The sequence below is a fragment of the Mixia osmundae genome (genome assembly GCF_000708205.1).
Source record: "Mixia osmundae IAM 14324 unplaced genomic scaffold scaffold_1, whole genome shotgun sequence".
Classification (NCBI taxonomy): Eukaryota; Fungi; Basidiomycota; class Mixiomycetes; order Mixiales; family Mixiaceae; genus Mixia; species Mixia osmundae.
This window is the reverse complement of record NW_014575563.1, coordinates 2,046,404-2,068,187: the sequence shown is the minus strand read 5'-3', so window position 1 is coordinate 2,068,187 and position 21,784 is coordinate 2,046,404. Positions and strand designations below refer to the sequence as shown.

Genomic DNA, 21,784 nt, shown 5'->3' with positions numbered 1-21,784 from the left:
ACACGATGCGAGCCAGGAAGATAGGCTTGCATGAAGGTCAGATTGACTAGGTCACAAGCTTCAGCAGATCGCGGAACCGCATCGTTCCCCAACCAGACGCTGCGTCCCATCTGCAAGCATTGCCATTGGTTATCAAGTACGCATTTGGAGGAACCGATGCCTTACCCAGGTGCGGCCAGGAAGCCAGGTGTATCGCATCCATCGGTCGAGCCCGTCACAATGTCATTGAAGCCCTTGCCTTCGAGCTTCCAGATGAGCGGATTGATGAAGCCCAATGGAGGCAAGCCCTTTGCGAGACGTGCATCGTTGAGCAGCGTAACGACAGAAGCTGCCGTAGGCGTGCTTGCGCTGGTGCCTTGTACTGGTATGATGGCCGAACCCCACCAGATCGGGAAGCCGTAGCCTTGAGCCGATAGATCGGGATAAGCTCGCCCTCCTTTGGTATATAGACCGTCGTATTGTCCGTCGAGTGATGCGATGTACTTGGTGACGACCTTCTCTTGATAAGCGGGACGTTCGAATACGTCTGAGAAGCCAGAGCCGGACCAGAGTTGCTTGGTCGCGTTAGCCATCATCATCTCGGGATGTCGCGACATGGTCGCACCCACGGATGTAATCCAGGGACACGAAGGTGGGAAGGAGGGTATGAATTGCTTCTTCTTGGTCTCTGTCCTGATGCAGTGCTGGCCACTGCCGTCGGCCACGCCCGAATCGCCTGTGCTGACGAATACGCTGCTCCCACGGGCTCCGATAGCAGCAAAACCACTGCACAAGTGACGAGCGTAGTCTGCAGGCAGTGTTTGCTCGTCATCCGAATAACTGATCGAGATTGCAAGCGGGAGCTCGGCGTCCTTCTTGCCCTGCAAGACCTTCATGAAGACCGCCCAAGGCTCGTTCTGTTGAGTGTCTGCAGGCCGCCAAGTGTCACTGACTGCAGGACCATAGCCACCGAACGACATGTATGTAGATGGAATTGGCGCGATCATTGCTGCAACTGACTGAGTGTCCAGGTTGGCTTCCATATTTTCGCCGAGCAAGTAGCGAAACTCTGTCATCGTCTCATCGAGAGCTGCGCCACTGTAGAGCTCAACATCGAACATGTACGAATCATCGAGATCCGGTCGTTCATGCTTGAGCATCTGACGCAGATTAGACTTGATAGCATTTTCGCCAAGGGCGCTGAACACTGCAAGACGATTGCGAGGGTGATTGAAAGGCTTGTAGTCGATTGTCTGAGCAATCTGGCGCAGGCAGGCATACGAGTTGAAGTGAGTATGCCAGTGACATTCCTTAGGATTGAGTATGCCAACGGTGCGGTTATCTAGACCGTAGTCACGCTTTGCTAGCTGGCTGTGCTGCTCAGTCAGAACGGGAACCTTGATGCTGTGAAAGTACGTCGTGGGCTGGATACCGGCAATGGCAGCATGCAGATGACGGGGTACGCTGTATGCCAACGTACGCGTTGCCGTTGCTCCGTTGCTATGCTCGTATGTAGCGAACCGGGCCTTGAGCAGTGCCTCGGCCTTTGACACGGGTAACACGATACTGACCCAATCGCCAGCATCGGACTTGCTGATCTGATGCTCTTGCACACCAGACTGCTTGAGCCAGTCGTCTACTGCTCGAGAGTGAGACTTGAGCGGCTTAATGAGTTCGTTGGCCTCGTCCTGCGTCAGATGAGCACCATAGTCCTTGCTGTCTGGATCGGACACGCGATAAAGTCTATCCTCGAGGGTCTTGGTGTCGGCATGCTTGATCGCGATCGACAGGGCGAGTACTGTCTCTGGATGAGCATCTCGAGCGCGTGACCACCCCCTGGGCGTCTCCGAAAGCGAATGGTGCGTCTTGTAGGAGTATGCACTCAGGTCGGCCAGAACGGCGCCAATAGCCGATACATGAATGAAAGCTCGCATCTCGGTTCTGTCTTACGACACGACGGGCGAAGTGATTGGAAGGCTTGCGATGAACGATAACAAAGGTTGCCGAGACATGCATGAGGACGTATGAAGATAGCAGTCATGGGGATCGAGCGGTAGATCGCGTCGCAAGATACAGCTGTCATAGCAGCAGGATTCAGCAAGATCGACAACTGTCGACGTGTTTGGATGATCGATGCGCCAGCATGATTCGGCCGAGTGGCGGCTTCGCCACCGTCTTCGTTTGCCGCGGAAAAGCAGGCCGGGGATGACGTGGCGATGACGCCTTTCGCGCGTTTTGTCAGCATCGCGCATTCGCTGGTCTGATCCACTCTGACTAAGCGCTCGCACGCATCACTCGCATATAAGGCTCTGTATACGGGAAATCAGTGGCAGGCGGACTACACCAACACAATCGAGACGTGACTAGACGGCAATAGCGAAAGCAGAGAGCCAACGACTCGTACACAAAAATTTGCTCGCCATTCCGAATTGCGATCGAAAGGACATCGTAGAGCGATAAGATAGTCGTCATGGCACTTTTGCAACCCCAAACGTCGTCTGTCAATGGTGCCGCTTCGCAAGAAGCCTATGTGCCTACTGCGTCGACCTCTTCGCCCGCAAGGCACGCTGCCAAGCTGCCGAGCGTGGCAAAGGCAGTCGTCTTTACAGAAGACGAAGTCGCCGAGTACAACAGACAGCTGCAAGATGCTACACCCATGCAGATTCTTCAATGGGCGACCGAGCACCTGCCCGGCTTGTATCAGACCACAGCCTTTGGTCTCACCGGGCTGGCAGCCCTGGACATGCTCAGCAAGATTTCGAGGCAACAAGGCTACTCAAAGCATCAAGTCCCCCTCATTTTCATTGACACGCTCTATCACTTCTCGGAGACGCTCGCTCTGGCAGAGCGAGCGAGCCAAAAGTACGGCGCGCCCATGCACGTCTACTACCCACCCGGCGTTAGCTCCGTCGCTCAGTTCGAGTCGATGTACGGCAAGAACTTGTGGGAGACAGACGAGGACACTTACGATTACGTCGTAAAGGCAAGTCGTCATCACTTTTGTTTCGATACAAAACGCTGACTGTCTTGAAACAGGTTGAGCCAGCCCGCCGGGCCTACGCAGAATTAGACGTCAAGGCTGTCATTACCGGCAGAAGGCGATCACAAGGCGCACAACGCGCCAATATACCCATCATCGAGATCGATGAGACCGGACTGATCAAGGTCAACCCGCTTGCATCTTGGACGTTTGCCGAGACGCAAACATACATCAAAGAAAATGATGTACCGTACAACGCCTTGCTCGATCGGGGCTACAAATCTGTCGGCGATTGGCATTCGACCAAAGCTCCCGACGGATCTGTCGCTTCTGGCGCAGGCGTAGATGCCGACGAGCGATCTGGCCGATGGGCAGATCGAAAAGAACGCAGCGAATGCGGGCTCCATCAGAATTACTTCCAGATGAGGAAAGCGTTCCTCAAGAAGCAGAGAGAACGCGAGCAACTGCTCAAGGACGAGGCCCGTCAAGATGACTTGCCTGCTTCCACACCACCAGCAATCTAGACGCAGCGGAGTTGTAGAGCTCGGCGACTTGCCAAAAGAGCCTGTGCTCATAGACACAATGCATTGCATGTACCTCGCACTGGGATCACAAGCGCATGCCATCTACCTGAGGCAGACTGTCTAGACTAGCAGCGTTCCTGATGCTCGCTCTGACCTCATCAAAGGGATCCCGCGCGCTGCCTGTTTTGTCTCGCCACAGCTTCGTGTACTGAGTCACGAGAATGTCGACGTCCGCATGTAACCGAGCGATAGATGATGCCAGTGACATCGCGAGCGCATGCTGTGTCCTAAGCGTCGGCACAATCGCTTTGACTTGATCCGGATTCGTACTTCGCAGTTGATGTGCGATTTGCTGCGCTGATCGCATCAATCTCGTGATTCACCGTACACAATTGACGCACCTCTACGCTCAGCTTGTACAGCTTCAGCCTGTGTGAAAGTTCGTCTACCTTGCGGACGAAGAACCTGCGAGAGCATCAGCTTGTGCTCCCAGGTGGCATGAGACGGTGACTCGCTCGTAGGGGAATTGGGCGATCGCTTTAGCCGCTTGACCTTTGCTCTGCGGACTCCTGAAGCCCTCTACCAGCGTCTGAACTTTCATTGCGTCTCTGAGATCTTGCTCGTATCGGGCCCTCGCATCGATGACGGCTTTCGAGCTTTGCGCGAGCAGAGACGTCAGGGAGTTGTACTCCTGCTCGATCGCACCCTCCTATCAGCTCGCGCTCGAATCTGATGCGGAGCGACTCGCCGTGCTGAGCACAGACAGCGTCTCTGTATTCTTCTGAATCGCCTGACCGAGCGATTTGGCTTTGAGTTCATCGCGTACTTGTATCCTGCCGGTGATGTGCGTCTCGATAGACTCTAGCAGCTGCCTTGCTTCCTGCGGCAGGTCCTCGAAAAGCGTTGTCTTTGTGATCGCGCTTGCCTGTTGCTGTTGCTGCTGCTGTTGCTGCTGCTGAGCAGGCTGAGATTGACCAAAGGGGTTTGCATTCTGCGCAGTCGCGTTCTGCGTGCTGCCGCCGAAGCTGAAGCCAGAAGGTTGCTGAGCAGACGTGCTGGCTCCGAATGCTGCAGGTGTCGTGGTCGATTGGCCAAAAGAGAATGGAGCAGACTGACTCGTTGGCGGTTTGCTCGCTGCTGGCGTGCCAAAACTGAACGGGCTCGACGTCGTTGTCAAGGCAGGCGCAGCGGTCGATGTAGACGCTGCAGGTGTGCCGAAAGAGAAGCCCGTCGTGGCGGCTGGTTTGGACGTCGCAGCTTGGCCAAAGCTGCCAAAAGTTGCAGGCTTTGAAGTCGGCGTCGATGTGCCAGCTTGGCCGAACGAGCCAAAGTTGAACGACCTGTGAGCACGATCAACGTCGTCAGCAGTGCTACATGCTGTACCAGAGCCTATGCTCACATCCTTGGCCTAAGTCAGGGGGAGCATCAGATCACGTGCGCTGCTGTCGCGACTGGCAAAGCGCACGTCAACTGGCCGGCAAACCTCGCGATATCAGATGGCCACGGCTGCCATACTTGGGGCTGCCGCTAGCCTGCAATCGTCTGCAGATGAGACAGAGGCAGCTGATCTTGCAACACTCTGGCAGGGTCTGGTCACAATAGCCACGGAAACATCGCGAGGAGACCCGAGGCTGATCCAAGCCTTATTCACGGCCCAGTCTCGATACTCAGCAGGGCAAGACATTGTCAGTCAGCTACTGGCACGCTGCAGGATACCAGACGATCGGGCATCAGCAAATGAGGAGCAGCTGATCCTTGTGCTTCGTTTGATCCAAGGCTACACGCTCATGTTGCCTACAATCTACCAGCCGAGGCTAGCACGCCGCGAAGCTATACAGGTGCGCCAAGCGTAGTAGACAGCATATCAAGCTGATTATTCTATTGACGTCCAGAGTCTGCTAGGTCTGTTGGGCAACAGTGCGAGCAGCAACAACGATTCGCTCACGACTCTGCTCGCGCTCGATGTGCTCTTGGCTGCTCTCGTTGATCACCCGCCGGGCGTACGCATGTTCGAACAGCTGTCCGGACTCGAGCTTGTCGTTCGTCTGCTACGAAACAAGGAAGCTGGCAAGCACACAAGGTGAGCCAAGTAAAAGATGAGAAACGCATGGCTGATTCCTCTGATCTTCAGAATGAAGGCGCTCGAGTTCTTGCATTTCTATCTCTTACCAGAATCAAGCACAGACCTGACGCCGCGCTCACCGAGCAAGCTCAGACGGGTATCGCCCAGCGCTTCCCTAGTCAGCTCGCGATCGCGTCAAAGAACAGCATCAGGCGGCAGTACGGCGTCATCAGTGTCCTGCTCGAGCCTCTTTGCTTCCATCTCGGAAGAGGGTACCTCTAGCCCACAGCGAAGTGAGAGCAGAGTACCGTGGTCGCCCCAGACGCCTCGACGAGCCAGGGCGCCGGACTCGCCTTCTCGCAGCCCTGCTCTTCGTTCGCCCGTCAAAGTACTCGAGATCCCGCCGACGCCAGAGCAAGATGATGCCAATATCCTCGTCGTACCACAGACGAGCTCACCCGCCGGGTCGGTCATGCGCACGCCCGAGCGCAAGGATGACAACGAGAACGTCTCGCCGTTCGCAAGACCACTCCGTGCTAGCTTAGCAATGACGCCGCCGAGACGAAGCAGGCCGCTATCAGAAAGCAGTCCGGCTCACCAATCGCCCAACAAAAGACTGTCTGCATCTGTCAGTCCGACAAAGTCATCACGCTCATCGCCCACGAAACATCGTCCTGCAATTCGACCGGATGGCACCCGGGATGTCGAAGCCAAGAAGGCCCTCCTCGGACGCTATCTGGGCAACGTAGACGGATTGGTCGAGAAGCTCAAACTCATGAATCTGACGCCGCACACGGCCACTGCTGCACAATGAGATCTCTGAGATTGTATACACGGAAAGATGCATCGGAACGAGCCGGATCTGTCGTCAAATTAAGCTTCCTGCGAGCGAGGTCGGACGGCGCAAATGATGATTGTCTAAAGGCGTGAGGGCGAGTGCCGGCTCTGTCATCGCAATGCCGAGCTTGCAGACTCATGCGCCAGTGCCGTTGGTCACTGGGTGAGTTTGGTGAGAGGCATCGGGATGGAGAACCTCCTTTTGCAGCTTCTCGTCTTGCCATGGACCGGCATCGCTGAGACTGCAACCCTGAGAGCAATGACACTTGCCGCCCAAGAAATCCGGTAAGTTCTCTGCCGGAATCTGGGCAAGCAATGTCTCTTGGTAATTCGCCCCGAGAATTGTGATCTGCTCGCATGTCAGTCATACAGTCTTGACATGGATGGAAAGCCAGGTCTCACCTTTGCTACCGTCACCTCGTCCAGCCAGCCCTTGACGAGTGACCAGACTGTCGTGAATAGGCTGCCCGACACATCAGCACGTTCTCGTCAGGACAGCTCAAAGCCTTACTAGGGCGCATTGATGATGTAGAACTTGCCCATCGTTTCTGGGTAGTTATACTGAGAGATCTGTGAGGCTTCCTGGACAAAGTTTTTGACTTTCCAGAACTGGGAGATGCCAACGTTGTTGAGGTCCATGATGGTGCACGATGTCTCGACAAGCTCGCCCTTGATGTTGGAACAGATCGGCAATCGTTCTCTGAGGAATTTCTCGTATTCTACGACGAGAGCTTGCAGCTGACGCTCCGGCGTCGTGACCGAGTAGAGTTTTGCCACATCTAGTTTGCCAAGCTGCTCGATGTATATCGGTCGTCCATCCTGTCGTTGGGACCGGATGAGCATCTGAAGGCCCCACAGAGAAGTACTCGGGCACACCCTATCGATCTTGTGGTAGAATTTGGGGTAATATTCGTCTACTTGCGCGCGTTCTTTGTAGTCAAAGTTTTGGTAGAGTTCGTCGACCTTGTAGCTCTTTCGCCACTTGGATGAGTCTTCAAACATCAGCTTGCTCTTGGGCAGATCGAATTTGCGTGCGCGGAGGAAGCGTCTGCAAGGATACCAAGCATCAGCTGACTTATCTACAGAGGTATGCCCTCTGGTGAGGCATCACTGACAGCAGTGTCGCATCATCGTGCGAGGGGGGTTCGGCAGTGTAGAAGCCATCGGCTTCGAGCTCCTTTTTGAACTTGCCGAGGACATGATTCTGTGTGATGTCGAGATGGCCAGGGTGTCCGCTCAGAGGATCCTGTACGCGTCAAAGACCCGAGGGCATGGCAGTCAGCTCTGCTTTTCTTGCCTCGGTTTGCAGTCCATCGAGGCCGAAGGAGACCATCGAGCAGCGTGCAGTGTGCTCAGCAGGAGTCAACTGACCTTGGCGGGTAGGCCGTGATGTGACATTTTGGTGGGACTGCCACCGGCTGTACCGTTGCTGCCTGTCTGAGGAGAGGTGACCTCTCCTCGCTTCTTCTTGCCGATTCCGAGAGGAATCTTGACGGCTGTCTGTCGAGACCTGGCTTGACTCAATCCGAGGCTGATCGACTTTGTTTGGCTCACGAGGACAGGCACGGGCGCACACAGTTCGCGCGGAAGAAAAAAGGGAGACGTGGCAGTTGGGCAGACTGCCGGCGACTCAGCGACTTGTGTCCACTTGCTCATGCTATTCTGGTCCGGGCATCATGCATTTGTATAATCTGACACTCCTTCCGCCATCGTCGATCACCTGCGCCGTCGTCGGATCATTCGCAGGCACACGGGCCCAGCAAATATGCGTCGTCAGAGGCGGCACTCGCTTGGAGCTCCTCGCCGTCGACACACAGACGACCAAGGTCACTAGTCTGCTAGCGACAGAGGCCTTTGGGACGATACGATCCCTGCAGCCATTCAAGCTGACAGGCGGCAGCAAAGGCGAGCAACCCAGGCCAGAGCTGGTCAAACGAGCTAAAAGATGAAATGGGATTGGCAGATTATATCGTGCTTGGTTCGGACTCGGGCAGGATCGTCGTTCTCTCCTACGATGCCACCACGAACACATTCGTCAAGCTCCATCAAGAGACATTCGGCAAATCAGGCTCGCGCCGGGTCGTACCTGGACAGTATCTCGCAGTGGATCCCAAAGGCAGGAGCGTCATGATCGCTGCCATGGAGAAGACAAAGCTGTACGTTTGCCTTGCCATGCTCGTTGATAGCTCAGCTCATAGCTTCATCGCAGAGTCTACATTCTGAACCGCGATGCTGCTGCCAATCTGACAATATCCTCTCCCCTCGAAGCGAACAAGGCACATGCCATCATCCACTCCATCGTTGGTCTTGATGTCGGCTTTGAGAACCCGCTCTTTGCAGCTCTCGAGGTGGACTATAGCGAATCAGATCAGGACGACACGGGTGCGGCATTCGAAGCAGCCGAAAAGATGCTGACCTACTACGAGCTCGACCTTGGTCTCAACCACGTCATTCGACGATGGACTGATCCTACCGATGTTCGAGCAAACATGCTGATCGCTCTACCCGGCGGTCAGTCGACCACCTCTGAACATTTCGACGGACCTTCAGGCGTACTCGTCTGCACTGAGAACTATATCATCTACAAGCATCAAGGCGTGCCCGAGCACCGCGTTCCGATACCCAAGCGCGACCATCCCCTCCTAGATCCAGATCGCGGCCTGCTCATCACGGCCAGCGTGATGCATCGTATGAAGGTCAGTCGACCATCTCAGCCTCATGCGCTCGAGCTTGGCCTGATCTCTTCCGCAGGGTGACTTCTTCATCCTAGTGCAGAGCGAAGAAGGCGACCTCTACAAAGTCACCGTCGAACGTCAGGAGGAAGAAGTCTTGGCGCTCAAGATCAAATACTTTGACACCGTGCCCGTTGCGAGCAGCTTGTGTATCTTACGGTCTGGCTTCCTTTTTGTTGCCAGTGAATTCGGCAATCAGTCAGTTTCTATACGGAAACCCACGCGTGCTCAACTGACGAGTCTGTGGACAGCAATGTGTATCAGTTCGATAAGCTTGGTGATGATGGCGACGAGGTCTCTTCAGCGGACTACCCTTCATTCGGCATGGAACGAGAAGAACCAGCCACCTTTTTCAAGCCGAGGCCGCTCGAGAATCTCGTTCTGGTAGACGAGCTCGACTCTCTTTGTCCAATCGTCGATGCCAAAGTGGCCAATGTGCTCGGAGCCGATGCGCCGCAGATCATTACAGCCTGTGGACGAGGGCATAGGAGCTCGCTAAAGATGCTCAGACATGGTCTCGAGGTAGAAGAGATGGTCAGCTCCGGTCTTGGCTTCGAGCCTACTGGCCTCTGGACTACGAAGCTCAAAAGTGATGGTGCATAATTTGCTCGCGATCTAGCGAGAGCTGGCTGACAGTGCATGGCTTTGCAGACACCTATGATTCATACATCGTCCTGTCCGCGCCCGCCGCAACCATAGTCTTGACCATCGGCGAGAGCATAGAGCAAGCGTCAAATTCAGGCCTGGTCGAGAACCAACGGACGCTGTGCGTTCAGCAAGTCGGCGATGACTCGATCGTGCAGGTCCATCCGGCCGGCTTCCTACGCGTACGTGCAGACGGCTCAAAAGAGGTCTGGCCGCTAGCGCCCGAGCGAGTCAACCTTGCTGTCGCTTGTGCAAACCAACGCCAGATCGTGCTCGCCACCACAAGCGGTGATATCATCTACTTGCGATGCGAGCTCGATGGCGAGATCACCGTCTTCGACGACCGGAAGCAGCTCGGTGTCAGCGTTACCTCCATGAGCATTGGCGAGCTTTCGGAAGATCGACTGCAGACAGATTATCTCTGCGTTGGCTGCGAGGATCAGACTGTTCGAATTATCTCGCTACAAGAGCAAAATTGTCTCGAGACCATTTCCATTCAGGCTTTGACCGCTTTGCCAAGCTCGATCTGCATTGCCGAGATCCTAGACAGCAGCGTTGATAAAACCCGGCCGACGACGTTTGTCAATATCGGCCTGCAAAACGGCGTCCTGCTCAGAACAGTCCTTGATCCGATGAGCGGTAGACTGACAGACACGCGTACTCGGTCGGTTGGCTCCTCGTACCACGAGGAGACTTGAGCTGACACATCTGGCAGCTTCCTTGGCACTCGTCCGGTCAAGCTCAGACGGTTGGCGATCGGCGATTCATCCGGCGTGTTGTCAATCTCCAGTCGGACCTGGGTCAACTATACCCATCAAGGCTTGCTCCAATTCGACCCGCTGATATCAGATCCGCTCGACCATGCAACAGGCCTGAGAGCGGAGGTCTGTCCCGAAGGCATCATTGGCGTTACAGGCGACACTTTAAGGTGAGCTATTAGCCTTACTTTCTTTCCCCTCCTGCTCGACGATGACAGCAAGGAGTCGTAAAGCTACTGGCTTGCCGAGAACTCCTAACATTTTCCAATTGATCCTGCTGAGAGCATTTCTGCCGCTGAGATCGTACTCCGAGCATTTGCTGATCGTTTCCCAGGATCTTCACGCTGCCTAAAATAGGCACGAAGGTCAAGATGGACAGCATACCGCTCTCGCTCACTCCCAGGCGAACGGCTTTCCATCCCGCCGGCACTTTGCTCTACATGATCCAATCCGACCATCGCACGCTATCGCCGATCACGCAAGAGGAAAAGGCAAAAGACTTGGCAAGTCTGCTCGCTTCGGGATTACTCTCGGGCCTGACAGATCTTGCAGATGGAACCCAGCGAAGCAATGTGGACCGCAGAAATCAACGGACTCATGCGAGCGGAAGCCGGGCAATGGTCGTCCTGCATCTCCATCATTGATCCTACCGAGCCCGAGAACGCGACAGTGACTCAAATATATCTCGATAACAACGAAGCAGCGTTCTCGGTCGCAGTCGCGCAATTTGCAGAGCGCCCCGGAAAGTGGTTCTTGCTCGTCGGTACTGCACAGGATACCACCGTCTCGCCGCGGACCTGTACGCATGGCTTCATACGTACCTACGAAATTACAGAAGCAGGGCGGTCGCTCGAATTGCTACATAAGGTTGGCTTCATTTTAGTCAGAATCACCGCTACTGACACGGAGCCATGCAACAGACTGAGCTGGACGATGTGCCCTTATCTATCGCCGCTTTCCAAGGACGAGCAGTCGTCGGCGTCGGGCGTGCATTACGACTTTACACGATGGGCAAGTCGCGACTGCTCCGCAAGTCTGAAAACAAGGCGAGACTCCCACATCCGCTCGCGAGCATTGCTGACGCTGCGTTGCAGTCCTTCCCGGCAGCAGTTGTATCTCTGCAGGTACAGGGGTCTCGCATCTATGCGTCCGACGCGCAGGACTCTGTCTACTTTGTCGCCTACAAAGCAGCAGACAATCGATTGCTTATCTTTGCCGACGATACGCAGCAGCGCTGGATCACTTGTAACACCGTGGTCGACTATGATACGGTAGCATCAGGCGACAAATTTGGCAACGTCTTCGTCAGCCGGGTCGATAAGCTCGTCAGTGAGGATGTCGATGAGGATCAGACTGGCGCTGGAATCTTGCACGAGAAACCGCTCTTCATGGGCGCGCCGCACCGCTTGCAGCTACTGACACATTTTAACGTCGGCGACATACTTACGTGCATTCAGAAGGTCTCACTGGTCGCCGGTGGACGCGAAATCCTACTGTACACGTGCCTAGGCGGGACTGTTGGTATGCTTATCCCTTTCATCTCGAAGGAAGATGTCGAGTTCAGCTCAACGCTCGAAATGCACATGCGTGCTGAGAATCCGAGCATCGTCGGCCGAGATCACCTCGCCTACAGAGGATGTAAGTCCCGCTTTCAATAGTTCTTGGCCGTCGCTAATGCGTGCATACAGACTACGTGCCGCAAAAGGCTACAGTCGACGGCGATCTGTGCGAGACCTTCGCGCTGCTACCCATGCAGAAGCAAGCCCAAATAGCTGGCGAGCTGGATCGATCGGTGAGTGAGGTGCTCAAGAAGATCGATAGCATGCGCATCCTCTCGAGTGGATGGTAGATGGGTTTGGCAATGCATCTGCGATGCATCATTCGCTGCTCACATCCTTGTCATAGTCGAGATCGTCAAGTCTGTCTAGATCTTTCCAGCCCTCAGGCTCACTCTCCCAGTCGTCGTCTTGGCCCGAGTCATGCTGAATCTCGTCAGGATCGCTGGCGTCGTGATGATACGCAGAGGGTGCCTGGGTGTCATCTGCTAAATCTGCTAAGCCCGACCGCTCTCTTGCTAGCCGTTCCCTCTGCGTGATGCTCGGCTCTTGTAGTATTCTGGAGATCTTTGCGTCTCGCTCCGCGATAAGCTTCTGTCTGCGCGCTTTCAGTGGCGAAGCGCGTAATGATAGCAATTCGACCAGATCAGAAGGAACAGCGGGATCGACCTCCACTTCACGATCTGTATGGTCGATCCCGCCGTTAGACATAGCCCGTGCTCTCGATGGCATACTCTCTTCATCGCTGCTGAAGTCGCCGTCTACTTTCTCGGCATGTCCTCTTTGCTGACGGAACCTATGCCAAGGCTGCCAGGACTCAACACGAACAGGCTCTATCTCGTCCTGCAATGCAACCTCTGAAGGTGTCGCGTCGAGTTCTGGCTCGTCAACGCGTTTCTTCTTCACCACGCGAGTATCGTTTGATCGCTCTTTCCCCTTGCGCTTAGCCGCTTCTGCGCCGTTCTGCGAGGATACGTCGGTATCCGTTGCACTCGGGTCCGATGTTCCATATGACAGCGCCACAAAAGTGGACTGCGACGAGCTCGATGCGGCAAATGCGTCTCGCCCGAATATAGGCTTGGCTGACGGCCTTTTAGCCGCTTTCGCCGGAGCCGCTGGCTTCTCAGGTGAGAGATCGAATAGGGGCTTGAAATTGGAGTTCTGCGATGCCTTGACGGGCGAAGGGCCGACAAGCGCAGTACTGGCAGGTTCGGCCAATTGAGTCGCGGAAAACGGATCGTCTTGCGATGCGCTAGGTTCGCTAGGCGCAAAGACTGACGCAGCACGAGAGCCACGAGCAGTGTCTTTGACGGGCGTGTGACCTTGCTCGCCAGCCATGAAGCGCTTCATCCTTGTTCTGGGCGTATCTGCCGCGTGGGAGGAATGGGCAGAGATCAGAGTCTGAAGCTTTGAAGGTGATCGAACGATATGGTATGCTTGTGACGCGGCACCCGATTGAGCTTGTGAGCGCTTGAATGGTGACAGCGTACGCACTGCCGTGCCGTTTTGACGCTCGGCGGACTTGCTGGGTGTGAGATGAGGTACAAAGTCGCCCGAACGCGCTCTTTTGGGTGTCTTGTACGCCGTTGTTGGGTCGCTGGGCTCGGCTTCTTCATCCGATTCGACAGCCGGCCGAGTTCTGATCCTCATGAGACCCTTTCTGGACTCTTGCGACGACTGACTCGGTGCAGCGAATGGATCATCATCCGCACTCTCGCCGCGCTCTCTACTACGCGCCTTGCCCTTGCCTGGCGCTCCTTTGCTCGCTTTGGCCAATTTCGAGGCTTTGAGTAGCTTGTGGTATTGCTTGTACTTGTCAGCTGTGTCGGGCAATGTCAGCGCAGGCCAAGTCCTCCGACTGGAAACGCACACATGCCGGCTGACTTGACATCGCTGGAGTCGACGTCGCGGCCATGCTGCGCTCGGAAGGCCTTCTCCCAAGCTTTGATCTCCGCTTTGAGTGTCGCAGCACTGATCGTCTGCGACATGCCCCGCCAGAGACTGCGCCCAGCTCGCGACTGTCGAGCTTAGCTCGGCTTGTCGCGTCGTCGAAACGCTGATTGCGTCAATCGCTCGCACGACTTTGGTGGCTGTTCGACGGCCGCTAGCCCGACCTGGGCAGGCGGCGTCATGATCGAAAGTGATGCGACATCGCCAGACAGCAAAGCCCAAGCTCCCTCATCACCCTCAGAGGACATAATCGCTTACACCGATCAGAGCTCCTCGGAAACTCCTGATCAGCTTGTCCGGCAATCAAAGACGCAGATCAGCGTGTGGACTGTGCTCAGAGAGGATGTTGATGCGGCCGGGCGGGGAATCTGGCTGCCTGTGATGATGTACTGCTTCGAGACGGGCTTCGTGAGCGCAGTCACCTTTACCGCCTGCTCCATTTGGGCCGGCTTCGAGTCGGGCAACACCATACAAATGGGCTTGGCCATCGCTCGTCTCGTCGGTCATCATGGTATCCTCACCGCGCGCGCTATGCTGAAGAACGCAAGCAGTTCTCACCCGGTCCGCAAGAGAACGGCACTTTCCTCATGACCGACAGACAAGCTCTCACATCGCTCATCAGCTTTCTCATCGGTGCTGCGCTCGCTCGCGTGACGGACCGCTATCCCTCAATTCTGGGTCCCAAGCAGCGCTCCTGGCTCATCCTGGCCACGCTCGTGCAAGCTCTGTTCTTGCTTATCGCATCAATATGCCTCATCGTCGCACACGAATCCAGCTTCACGCTCGATCGAGGCGACCCGTCTTGGACGACCTTCCGCGGCTTCTGCGGACTCGCATTCGCTTCTGCCAATCTTGGTCTGCAGGCTGCCGTCGGCAAGAAGCTCGGTCAAGTGGCAAACACGACAGTCGTCCTCACTACAATGTACGGACGCTCTGACACGAGATCGCCGGATCTGACTGTGCTGGCAGATGGGTGGAATTCGTCAACGATCCCAAGCTTCTGCTGACGCCATGGCGCAAGAACGCTGCAGCAGCGACAGAGGGAAGAGACGGGCGATTCCTGTCAATCGCGAGCTTGTTCGTCGGCGCGCTGGTCTCGCGTGCAATATTAGCGCAACTAGGTAGCGCTGCGACTCTGGGTATAGCAGCAGGCATCAAGCTGTTGGGCTCGGCGTTGTGGCTCACGGTACCGAAGAAGCAAGTGAAGCATTAGTAGACACTGATTGTTGTATTGACACAAGGCTCTAGACTGTACAACCATGTCACATGCAGGAATCACTAGATCACAGACCGTCTGCCTCGCCAAACGTCTTCGTGATGGCGTCATTGGCGAAGCGGTAGCCGTTGTTTCGGAACAGCTTCGTCTGCAGGAATGGCTGAACGTCAAATATCTCCAGATCCTTAGCCTGCTTTAGCTGTCAGTGCGTGCAAAGAACACGTTCTGTTGGTGACTCACCCTATCTGCAAGCTCGGACAAATTGATGCGAATCGAATTGGGCTGCTCGCCATACTTGTAGACGTGATAGCGAACTTTGTCCTTGGTAATTTGACCAAGTGTGAAGGAAAGCAGCTCGTCGGTATCCGCAGCACGACGCAGATACTTCGCAAAGCCTCTGTCAAGCTGCTTCTTGACAGATGTCTTGTTTGCGCCAACGAAGCTGCCAACGGTCACTTGAATGGCCAGATCGATATCGTCACTGCGAACGTATTCCGACAATCGCATTTTGGCAGACGCTTCGGCCATTCTGATGGTGCTTTCGAGATGTCTGACCGTGATAGGGAACGAGCCAGTTGCGATGGATTCGCGACGAAGCTCCGAATAGAGTCTCGCAAGCTTGTCTTGGTCCATCTGACCTAGCTTGGGCTGACATCGCTCGCGAGCATACTGGATGTACTTCTTGAGCACGTCTTGTGGCAGAATCTGCTCCAACTCGTCAGCTTATATGAGAAAGCAGAAATGACAGCCTTACCTCTGCATCGATTGATGTCGCCACCTTCACCTCGTCCACTTCGGCGTCAAAGTCTGGGTGCGATCTCAGATGACTGCCAACTACAAACTTGGCGAGCATCTCGTCGATGACAGGGTCGACAGTATCTTTGACGACGCAGAGGACATCAAATCGGGACAAGATCGGTTCGGTCAACTCGACGTTTTGGCTGAACGGAATCGTTGGATTGTATCGCCCTCTGATGGGATTGGCAGCCGCAATGATCGAGCACCTGGCTTGTAGCGTAGTCACAATGCCCGCTTTGGATATCGAGATTGTTTGCTGCTCCATGACTTCATGTATAGACACTCTGTGAGCGAGTCGGACTCATCAGCGTATTTAGCAAATCAACATATCGCAACTAACCGATCTTGCTCGTTCATCTTGTCAAATTCGTCGATGAGACAAACGCCCTTATCAGCCAAGACGAGCGCGCCGCCCTCGAGTGTCCATTCGCGCGTGATGGGATCCTTGCGAACGCTCGCCGTGAGACCGACTGCGCTTGCACCCTGACCGGTCGCAGTAACGGCGCGATGGGCCGTGTTGGCGACATATCGCAAGACCTGAGATTTGGCCGTTCCGGGATCGCCAAGCAAGAGGACGTTGATATCACCACGGATGCGATGTTTGTTGTTGATATTCTTGGGCACGCCGCCAAAGAGTGAAAGCGCGACTGCAGTCTTGATATCTTCGTGGCCGTAGATGGAAGGCGCGATCGACTTGATGATCCGTTTGCGAATGCGCTCGTCTCGCGACAATGTGCGGATCTGCTTCTCGTCCTCTTCTGTCAATCTGAAGGCAGCGAAAAGATCTTCCTTCTTGTTGATGTAGTTCGCTTCGAGCACCGTCGAGAAGACTGGGAAGCCATTCTTGATATTGAGCGAGATGTCAAAGTTATTGCGATAGATGCCGGTGACCTCGATCTCCTCTCCGGGCTTTGCAGAGTCGATCAAGTCCCACAAGAGGATGACTTCGCGATGTCGAGGCAATCTGCCTGCAGGCACGGAGCCAGGCGACTCTTGCAGCGTCATCTTTTGGTAATTGCGGTAGACCGTCTGCTCTGAATTGACGGTGAAGGGACCTTTTGCACCGCACGAGCTGCAAAAGCTGATCCTGACTTCGCTCGTTGCATCTTGAAAGAAGGGCCCAAGGACGTCGCCACATTTGCCGCAATCAAATTTGACATACTTTAGCTGAGGCATGATGCCCCCTCGACGAGTGACAACGCCGGAAACGCGCACGAGGCCATCGAGATGGCCTTGACGTAGATCTCTGAGCGAAGTGTAGCCGGGTAGCTCGGTGATTCTGACATGAACTTCGGGATGAATGCGCTCGTACTCTGGATAGTAGATCAGAATCACTTCGAGTGCGACAGTATCGAAGAGCGACAGCATAGCCGATGGGCAGTTGGTCAGGAAGTATGCAAGGATGGCCTTGGAATCCGAAAGATGTGAGAATGACACTTCAAGGCTTTCGAGATTTTCTGCCCCAAGTCATTAGCGCAGCGCGACTTGACGAGACGTTGAACTCACGTTCGCCGAGACTTTTGATGCGCTCGCCGTATGTGCTGGTGCCAGACTCGTCGGTGAAGGACATGAGGAACTGTCTGAATTCGCGCATGATCGTGCGCTTGACGGCATCCGTATCGATCCATTCCTTGAGACTGTTGGCCTTGATGTCACTGAGTTGCTCGAGAGGAAGCTCCTGCGAGACCATGACTCTATCAGCACTTTATGTATGCCTAATCGCTCAAGACACGCCTCTTCGTAGACATTGTCGTTATCGTCCTGAACTTCATCATACTGGCGACGACGACGACGACGACCGAGCAGCTGCGCTTCCGCTTCTGCGCCCGAGTCCTCGCTATCTGAGCGCAAAAAGGCAGGAGCACGATTGCGTCGACGGCTTGGAGCGCCGGGTAGGCCAGCCTCTCTACGGTCGCGTCTGTCCATTCTTCGCTCGGCAGCGAAACGCGTTGCGGCGTCCATGGCCTCGAACTCCTCGCTGTCGTTCAGACCAGCGTCGTCATATCGGTCCAACCTCTCGTTGGCACCATAATCCCTGCGAGTATTCGGGGTGAGCCCGTCAGCAAGACGCAAAGAGAGACGCACTCGATCATGTTGTCCCCGAAAAGGTCTTCACCCTCGCCTTCCGAGTCAGCATCGCGGATTCTCTCGCGCTCGTCAACTTCGGAGTCATCCTCTTCCGGCCCGCCGAGCTCACTGAACGGAGCAGGCGGACTCGAGGGCGGCAGGCTGGAGGGGGGCAGACTAGAAGGGCCGAGGCCAGAGCCAGAAGACCTCCTGTCGAGCATAGGCCTGGGCGCCAAACCACCTGGATAGAGCGTCGAGCCTGCTCGGTCACCAGAAGGAGCGCCGAGAGGACTAAGGGCAGGCGGTTCGCTGCCCTGACGGCCAGAAGAGCCGATAGGAGCTGGGCCCGCAGGCGAAGAAGGCTCGTCATTGCGGCCCAGTCGGCGCTTGTTAGCCACTGGTGACGAGGATGGTGCGCTCTGCTGGGATGCCATCAGCTCTGTATGTGACCCTATGAGCCTCTGTACCGACCATTTCCGTCGCTGCTCAGATGCAAAGGCGAGGGTCGCGTCGCGTTTGAAGTGGACGCGTTAATTAGGTGGGGCCCGAGAGCATGTCAGCACCCACTCCTGCTCGAGTCACGATTGATCCCCAAGTCCATCTATTCTATCTCTGCGCCCACACTAGCCCCGAAAGATGGATGCCAAGGCATGGAAAGCGCAAGACTATCGAAGAGTGGCGAATTTGTAGGTCACTACATGAATGCTATGCACATGCTGAATGCCGCCCGCATACAGCGTGTACTCGTCACAAGCTACTGCGCCCGTCCTCGCTCTTCTCGATGTCAGTCCGGGTGATCGGATTCTCGACCTCGGCTGCGGAACAGGCGAGCTTACCATCTCGCCCGATTTGACGAAAGGATGCGAGGGCGTGAGCATTGTGGGCAGTGATTACTCGCCCGATATGATTGCCAAAGCAATATCACTCGGGCGCACTACAGGCGGATCTGCTGCGGATGTGAGGTTTTATGTGGCTGACGGACACGAGCTCGTGCGCGACCTAAGCAAAGAGATTGAACAATATGGCGGATTCGATACAGTCTTTACTAATGCTGCGTTGCATTGGATGAAGCGCGATCCTCTGGCTGTCATCAAAGGCGTCAGAGCGTTGCTGAACATGTCTATACCTGCCAGTATGGCAAGGCGCACGCGCCAAAGACGTATAAAGACATTCGTAGGCGAAATGGGCGGTTTCCTCAATGTACGCATTCTTGGTCCCACCGAAGGATCATCACTGAAGGAGAGCACAGATGATCGGCGTGCGGTCTGCGCTTGTCAATGCGCTCAATCGGCGCGGCATTGACGGTAATGCTGCAGACCCATGGTTCTTCCCTTCGCCCACATCATACAAACGCCTGCTCGAGTCCGAGAATTTCCGAGTCGTCTCGATCGAGCACGTACCCCGGATAACGCCCTTGCCAGAGGGTTTGGCTGCTTGGATCAAGCTTTTTGCGCCAGGTCAGTTGGCTCATCTCGCTTCCGACGATGATCGCGAGCAAGTCGTACAAGAGATCTGCGAGGCCTTACGGCCAGATTGCCAGGATCCAGAGACTGGCGAATGGACTGTCATGTACGTCCGATTGCGGTTCAAGGCTATTCTCGACGACGACACACCAGCTTGACTGCTCGGTCACTATGGAGAGTGCATGCATGGGAAAGACAACAGAAGTAGAGTGGTCTGCAATGCAACGATACGATCTCACTTGCGTCTGTTCTGCTGCATCATGAGCAGCTGAACAATCCGAATGAAGATATTGATCGTGTCGAGCTGGATACCGATCGAGTCGGCCATGGGATCGGCTTGGATCTGACCTGCTGCTGCCATGCGACCATGCGCCAGAATCTTCTGAACATCGTAGAGAGTCATGCCGCCAAAGACTGCCAGGCCGCCGTAGAGGGAGATATTCTGTGCAATCGAGACTGTTCTGATGGCTGTGGCGGGCAAGACGAGGGGCGCCAAGCTGGAGAGAGCGACGACGGTGAGACCGGCCAGAAGGGGACCGCCCATCATCAGGTAGGTGTCGTTCTTGGCCGTTGCACCGACGTAGGATAGCGAGCCGATGACGCCAGCAGTGTAGAGTCCAGCCTTGAAGAGGATGGCAGGCTGGAGGAATGCAAGAGGAGCGAGGGTCATGGCCTGGAAGCCGTTGAAGGCTAGCCAAGCGAGGTGCTTCTTGCCTGTCTCCTCGGCGGGAATACGATGGATGAGCATCATCGATCCGATCGAGCCAACGAGCGAGACACCGGCGAAGACGAGCGGGTTGAGGGCCATGAGCCTATATGTCGTGCCTGACTTGTGCAAGCCTACAGCTGTGGCGACGACGACGGCCAAGCCTGCTCCGAGGTATTGGAACGTGGCATTGAGATGCTTGGCCTCTACCGGACTGAGACTGTCCCTCTGCTCTCTGTTCATGAACATCTGCAGAGCGGTGGCACCGGCGACGATGACACCTGCCGTGATGCCATACTGAGTATACTTCTGCTGCTGGTTCAGTCCCGGCAGACTCGCCGCTGCACCCTGGTAAGATCGTCTGCTGCCTTGACGGGTGATCCGCTTGAGGACCTCACTGGGCGATCGATAGCTAGTGTGTAGCGAACGAGCACCCCTCACTGGACTTTGCTTCGGGCAGGCAGCGGGCGAGGCAAAGCGAGTGTGCAGCGATCGTGCGAGGGGCGATGACGCCGAAGCTCTCTGAACGGGTTTGGCGGCTCGTAGGAGGGCCGGTGCTGTCCAAGAGGTCTGACTAGCTTGGCTGACATGCCTGCCGAGCAGTGCTTGCAGTGATATTGGCGTCTTCATTGTCATCTTGAGCCGGGCACTGTGGTCGATCAGCGTAGCAGCGATTTTGCCGCCCAATTTAATTGGCGCTGGCGCGTCCGTCCGACTTCTCGAAAATTCGCGAACCATCCCTCGCCGAAGATCATCAGAGGATATAAGCCGGGTCGAATGCCCTTCTTTCGCCGAAGGACAGAAGCGAGCGAGGAGGTTCCTGTGAGTCACATCGCAAGCGAAGAGACACCGAGACATCGCATCTATCGAGATATTGACGATCTATTCGACATGTCGCTCTCTCGAGTATTTCCCGAGCTACGGACCGCTCTCAGGATGCTAGAGGATCCCTTCTTCACACGGTCTAGCGTATTGCCGAGCCTGTTCGAGGGACCGCTGTCGAGGGGCTTGCAACACAAGATGATCCAGCCCGCTGTCGATGTTCACGAGCAGAAAGACGGCTACATGATCGAGGTCGAGATCCCTGGCGCGAAGAAGGAGGACCTCGAGGTCAGCTTTGGCGAGAATGGGCAGGTATTATCGCTCAGGTAGGTCGACTCTCTGAGATCTCATTCTCCACAGCGCTGATGGGCAGAATGTAGTGGCAAAGTCGAGCGATCCTACGCGACCAAGTCTCATGGATCTAGCGAGCAGACAGAGGCAGTCAGCAAGGAGAGCGAAAGCCAGGTCATCACGAGAGACGAGCCTGCTTTCTCCGAACGTATCTTTGGCTCCTTCAGACGCTCCATCCGTCTGCCCGAGCCCGTCGATACGAAATCTGTGACGGCTACGTACGCCAACGGAGTCCTGTCTATTGAGGCCAAGAAGAAGCTCATCGAAGGAGCCAACTGGCAGCCCATCTCGATCGCATGAGTGCCCTCCTTTGTTCGTTCTGTTGTTGCATTGCACCG

The 21,784-nt window shown here is 55.5% G+C and overlaps 12 protein-coding genes across 12 annotated transcripts; 6 read left to right on the top strand and 6 right to left on the bottom strand.

Moving 5' to 3' along the window:
- Positions 1-23: 23 nt before the first annotated feature.
- Positions 24-2,078, bottom strand: L969DRAFT_70212 (uncharacterized protein). Its single transcript, XM_014715902.1, has 2 exons — positions 166-2,078; positions 24-110 (listed from the first exon to the last, which is right to left on the bottom strand). Exons 1-2 carry the CDS (start codon positions 1,911-1,913, stop codon positions 47-49), a joined length of 1,812 nt encoding a protein of 603 aa, XP_014571388.1. The 5' UTR covers positions 1,914-2,078; the 3' UTR covers positions 24-46.
- Positions 2,079-2,449: 371 nt separating this feature from the next.
- L969DRAFT_92236 (uncharacterized protein) lies at positions 2,450-3,483 on the top strand (the record flags this gene model as incomplete). The annotated part of the gene is made up of 2 exons (XM_014715901.1): positions 2,450-2,962; positions 3,016-3,483. 2 exons carry the CDS (start codon positions 2,450-2,452, stop codon positions 3,481-3,483), a joined length of 981 nt encoding a protein of 326 aa, XP_014571387.1.
- A 39-nt stretch (positions 3,484-3,522) lies between these two features.
- L969DRAFT_84696 (uncharacterized protein) lies at positions 3,523-4,931 on the bottom strand. The gene is made up of 5 exons (XM_014715900.1): positions 4,883-4,931; positions 4,232-4,823; positions 3,999-4,174; positions 3,885-3,948; positions 3,523-3,835 (listed from the first exon to the last, which is right to left on the bottom strand). Coding segments are annotated over exons 1-5 (1,101 nt in total). The 5' UTR covers positions 4,885-4,931; the 3' UTR covers positions 3,523-3,568.
- Positions 4,932-5,270: 339 nt separating this feature from the next.
- On the top strand, positions 5,271-6,475 carry L969DRAFT_43366 (uncharacterized protein; the record flags this gene model as incomplete). Its single annotated transcript, XM_014715899.1, has 4 exons — positions 5,271-5,321; positions 5,376-5,563; positions 5,615-6,163; positions 6,256-6,475. 4 exons carry the CDS (start codon positions 5,271-5,273, stop codon positions 6,473-6,475), a joined length of 1,008 nt encoding a protein of 335 aa, XP_014571385.1.
- Positions 6,476-6,518: 43 nt separating this feature from the next.
- L969DRAFT_70208 (uncharacterized protein) lies at positions 6,519-8,038 on the bottom strand (the record flags this gene model as incomplete). The annotated part of the gene is made up of 6 exons (XM_014715898.1): positions 6,519-6,731; positions 6,785-6,845; positions 6,894-7,201; positions 7,259-7,430; positions 7,498-7,628; positions 7,754-8,038. The coding sequence occupies 6 exons, from the start codon at positions 8,036-8,038 to the stop codon at positions 6,519-6,521; spliced, it is 1,170 nt and encodes a 389-aa protein (XP_014571384.1).
- Positions 8,039-8,147: 109 nt separating this feature from the next.
- L969DRAFT_92232 (uncharacterized protein) lies at positions 8,148-12,366 on the top strand (the record flags this gene model as incomplete). Its single annotated transcript, XM_014715897.1, has 12 exons — positions 8,148-8,208; positions 8,346-8,538; positions 8,592-9,078; positions 9,134-9,312; positions 9,366-9,709; positions 9,766-10,423; positions 10,475-10,687; positions 10,852-11,020; positions 11,070-11,384; positions 11,438-11,563; positions 11,612-12,155; positions 12,206-12,366. 12 exons carry the CDS (start codon positions 8,148-8,150, stop codon positions 12,364-12,366), a joined length of 3,450 nt encoding a protein of 1,149 aa, XP_014571383.1.
- Positions 12,367-12,394: 28 nt separating this feature from the next.
- Positions 12,395-14,061, bottom strand: L969DRAFT_15007 (uncharacterized protein; the record flags this gene model as incomplete). Its single annotated transcript, XM_014714933.1, has 2 exons — positions 12,395-13,893; positions 13,944-14,061. 2 exons carry the CDS (start codon positions 14,059-14,061, stop codon positions 12,395-12,397), a joined length of 1,617 nt encoding a protein of 538 aa, XP_014570419.1.
- A 142-nt stretch (positions 14,062-14,203) lies between these two features.
- Positions 14,204-15,236, top strand: L969DRAFT_70206 (uncharacterized protein; the record flags this gene model as incomplete). The annotated part of the gene is made up of 3 exons (XM_014715896.1): positions 14,204-14,521; positions 14,575-14,945; positions 14,993-15,236. The coding sequence occupies 3 exons, from the start codon at positions 14,204-14,206 to the stop codon at positions 15,234-15,236; spliced, it is 933 nt and encodes a 310-aa protein (XP_014571382.1).
- Positions 14,858-18,594, bottom strand: L969DRAFT_57704 (uncharacterized protein). Its single transcript, XM_014715895.1, has 8 exons — positions 18,576-18,594; positions 18,123-18,523; positions 17,772-18,072; positions 17,544-17,715; positions 16,378-17,494; positions 15,994-16,321; positions 15,480-15,944; positions 14,858-15,429 (listed from the first exon to the last, which is right to left on the bottom strand). The coding sequence occupies exons 1-8, from the start codon at positions 18,576-18,578 to the stop codon at positions 15,307-15,309; spliced, it is 2,910 nt and encodes a 969-aa protein (XP_014571381.1). The 5' UTR covers positions 18,579-18,594; the 3' UTR covers positions 14,858-15,306.
- Positions 18,595-18,653: 59 nt separating this feature from the next.
- L969DRAFT_101239 (uncharacterized protein) lies at positions 18,654-19,775 on the top strand (the record flags this gene model as incomplete). Its single annotated transcript, XM_014715894.1, has 4 exons — positions 18,654-18,790; positions 18,842-19,304; positions 19,354-19,673; positions 19,721-19,775. Exons 1-4 carry the CDS (start codon positions 18,741-18,743, stop codon positions 19,773-19,775), a joined length of 888 nt encoding a protein of 295 aa, XP_014571380.1. The 5' UTR covers positions 18,654-18,740.
- A 27-nt stretch (positions 19,776-19,802) lies between these two features.
- Positions 19,803-20,903, bottom strand: L969DRAFT_92227 (uncharacterized protein; the record flags this gene model as incomplete). The annotated part of the gene is made up of 1 exon (XM_014715892.1): positions 19,803-20,903. The coding sequence occupies one exon, from the start codon at positions 20,901-20,903 to the stop codon at positions 19,803-19,805; it is 1,101 nt and encodes a 366-aa protein (XP_014571378.1).
- A 147-nt stretch (positions 20,904-21,050) lies between these two features.
- L969DRAFT_42819 (uncharacterized protein) lies at positions 21,051-21,746 on the top strand (the record flags this gene model as incomplete). The annotated part of the gene is made up of 2 exons (XM_014715891.1): positions 21,051-21,421; positions 21,476-21,746. The coding sequence occupies 2 exons, from the start codon at positions 21,051-21,053 to the stop codon at positions 21,744-21,746; spliced, it is 642 nt and encodes a 213-aa protein (XP_014571377.1).
- Between the last annotated feature and the right edge of the window lie 38 nt (positions 21,747-21,784).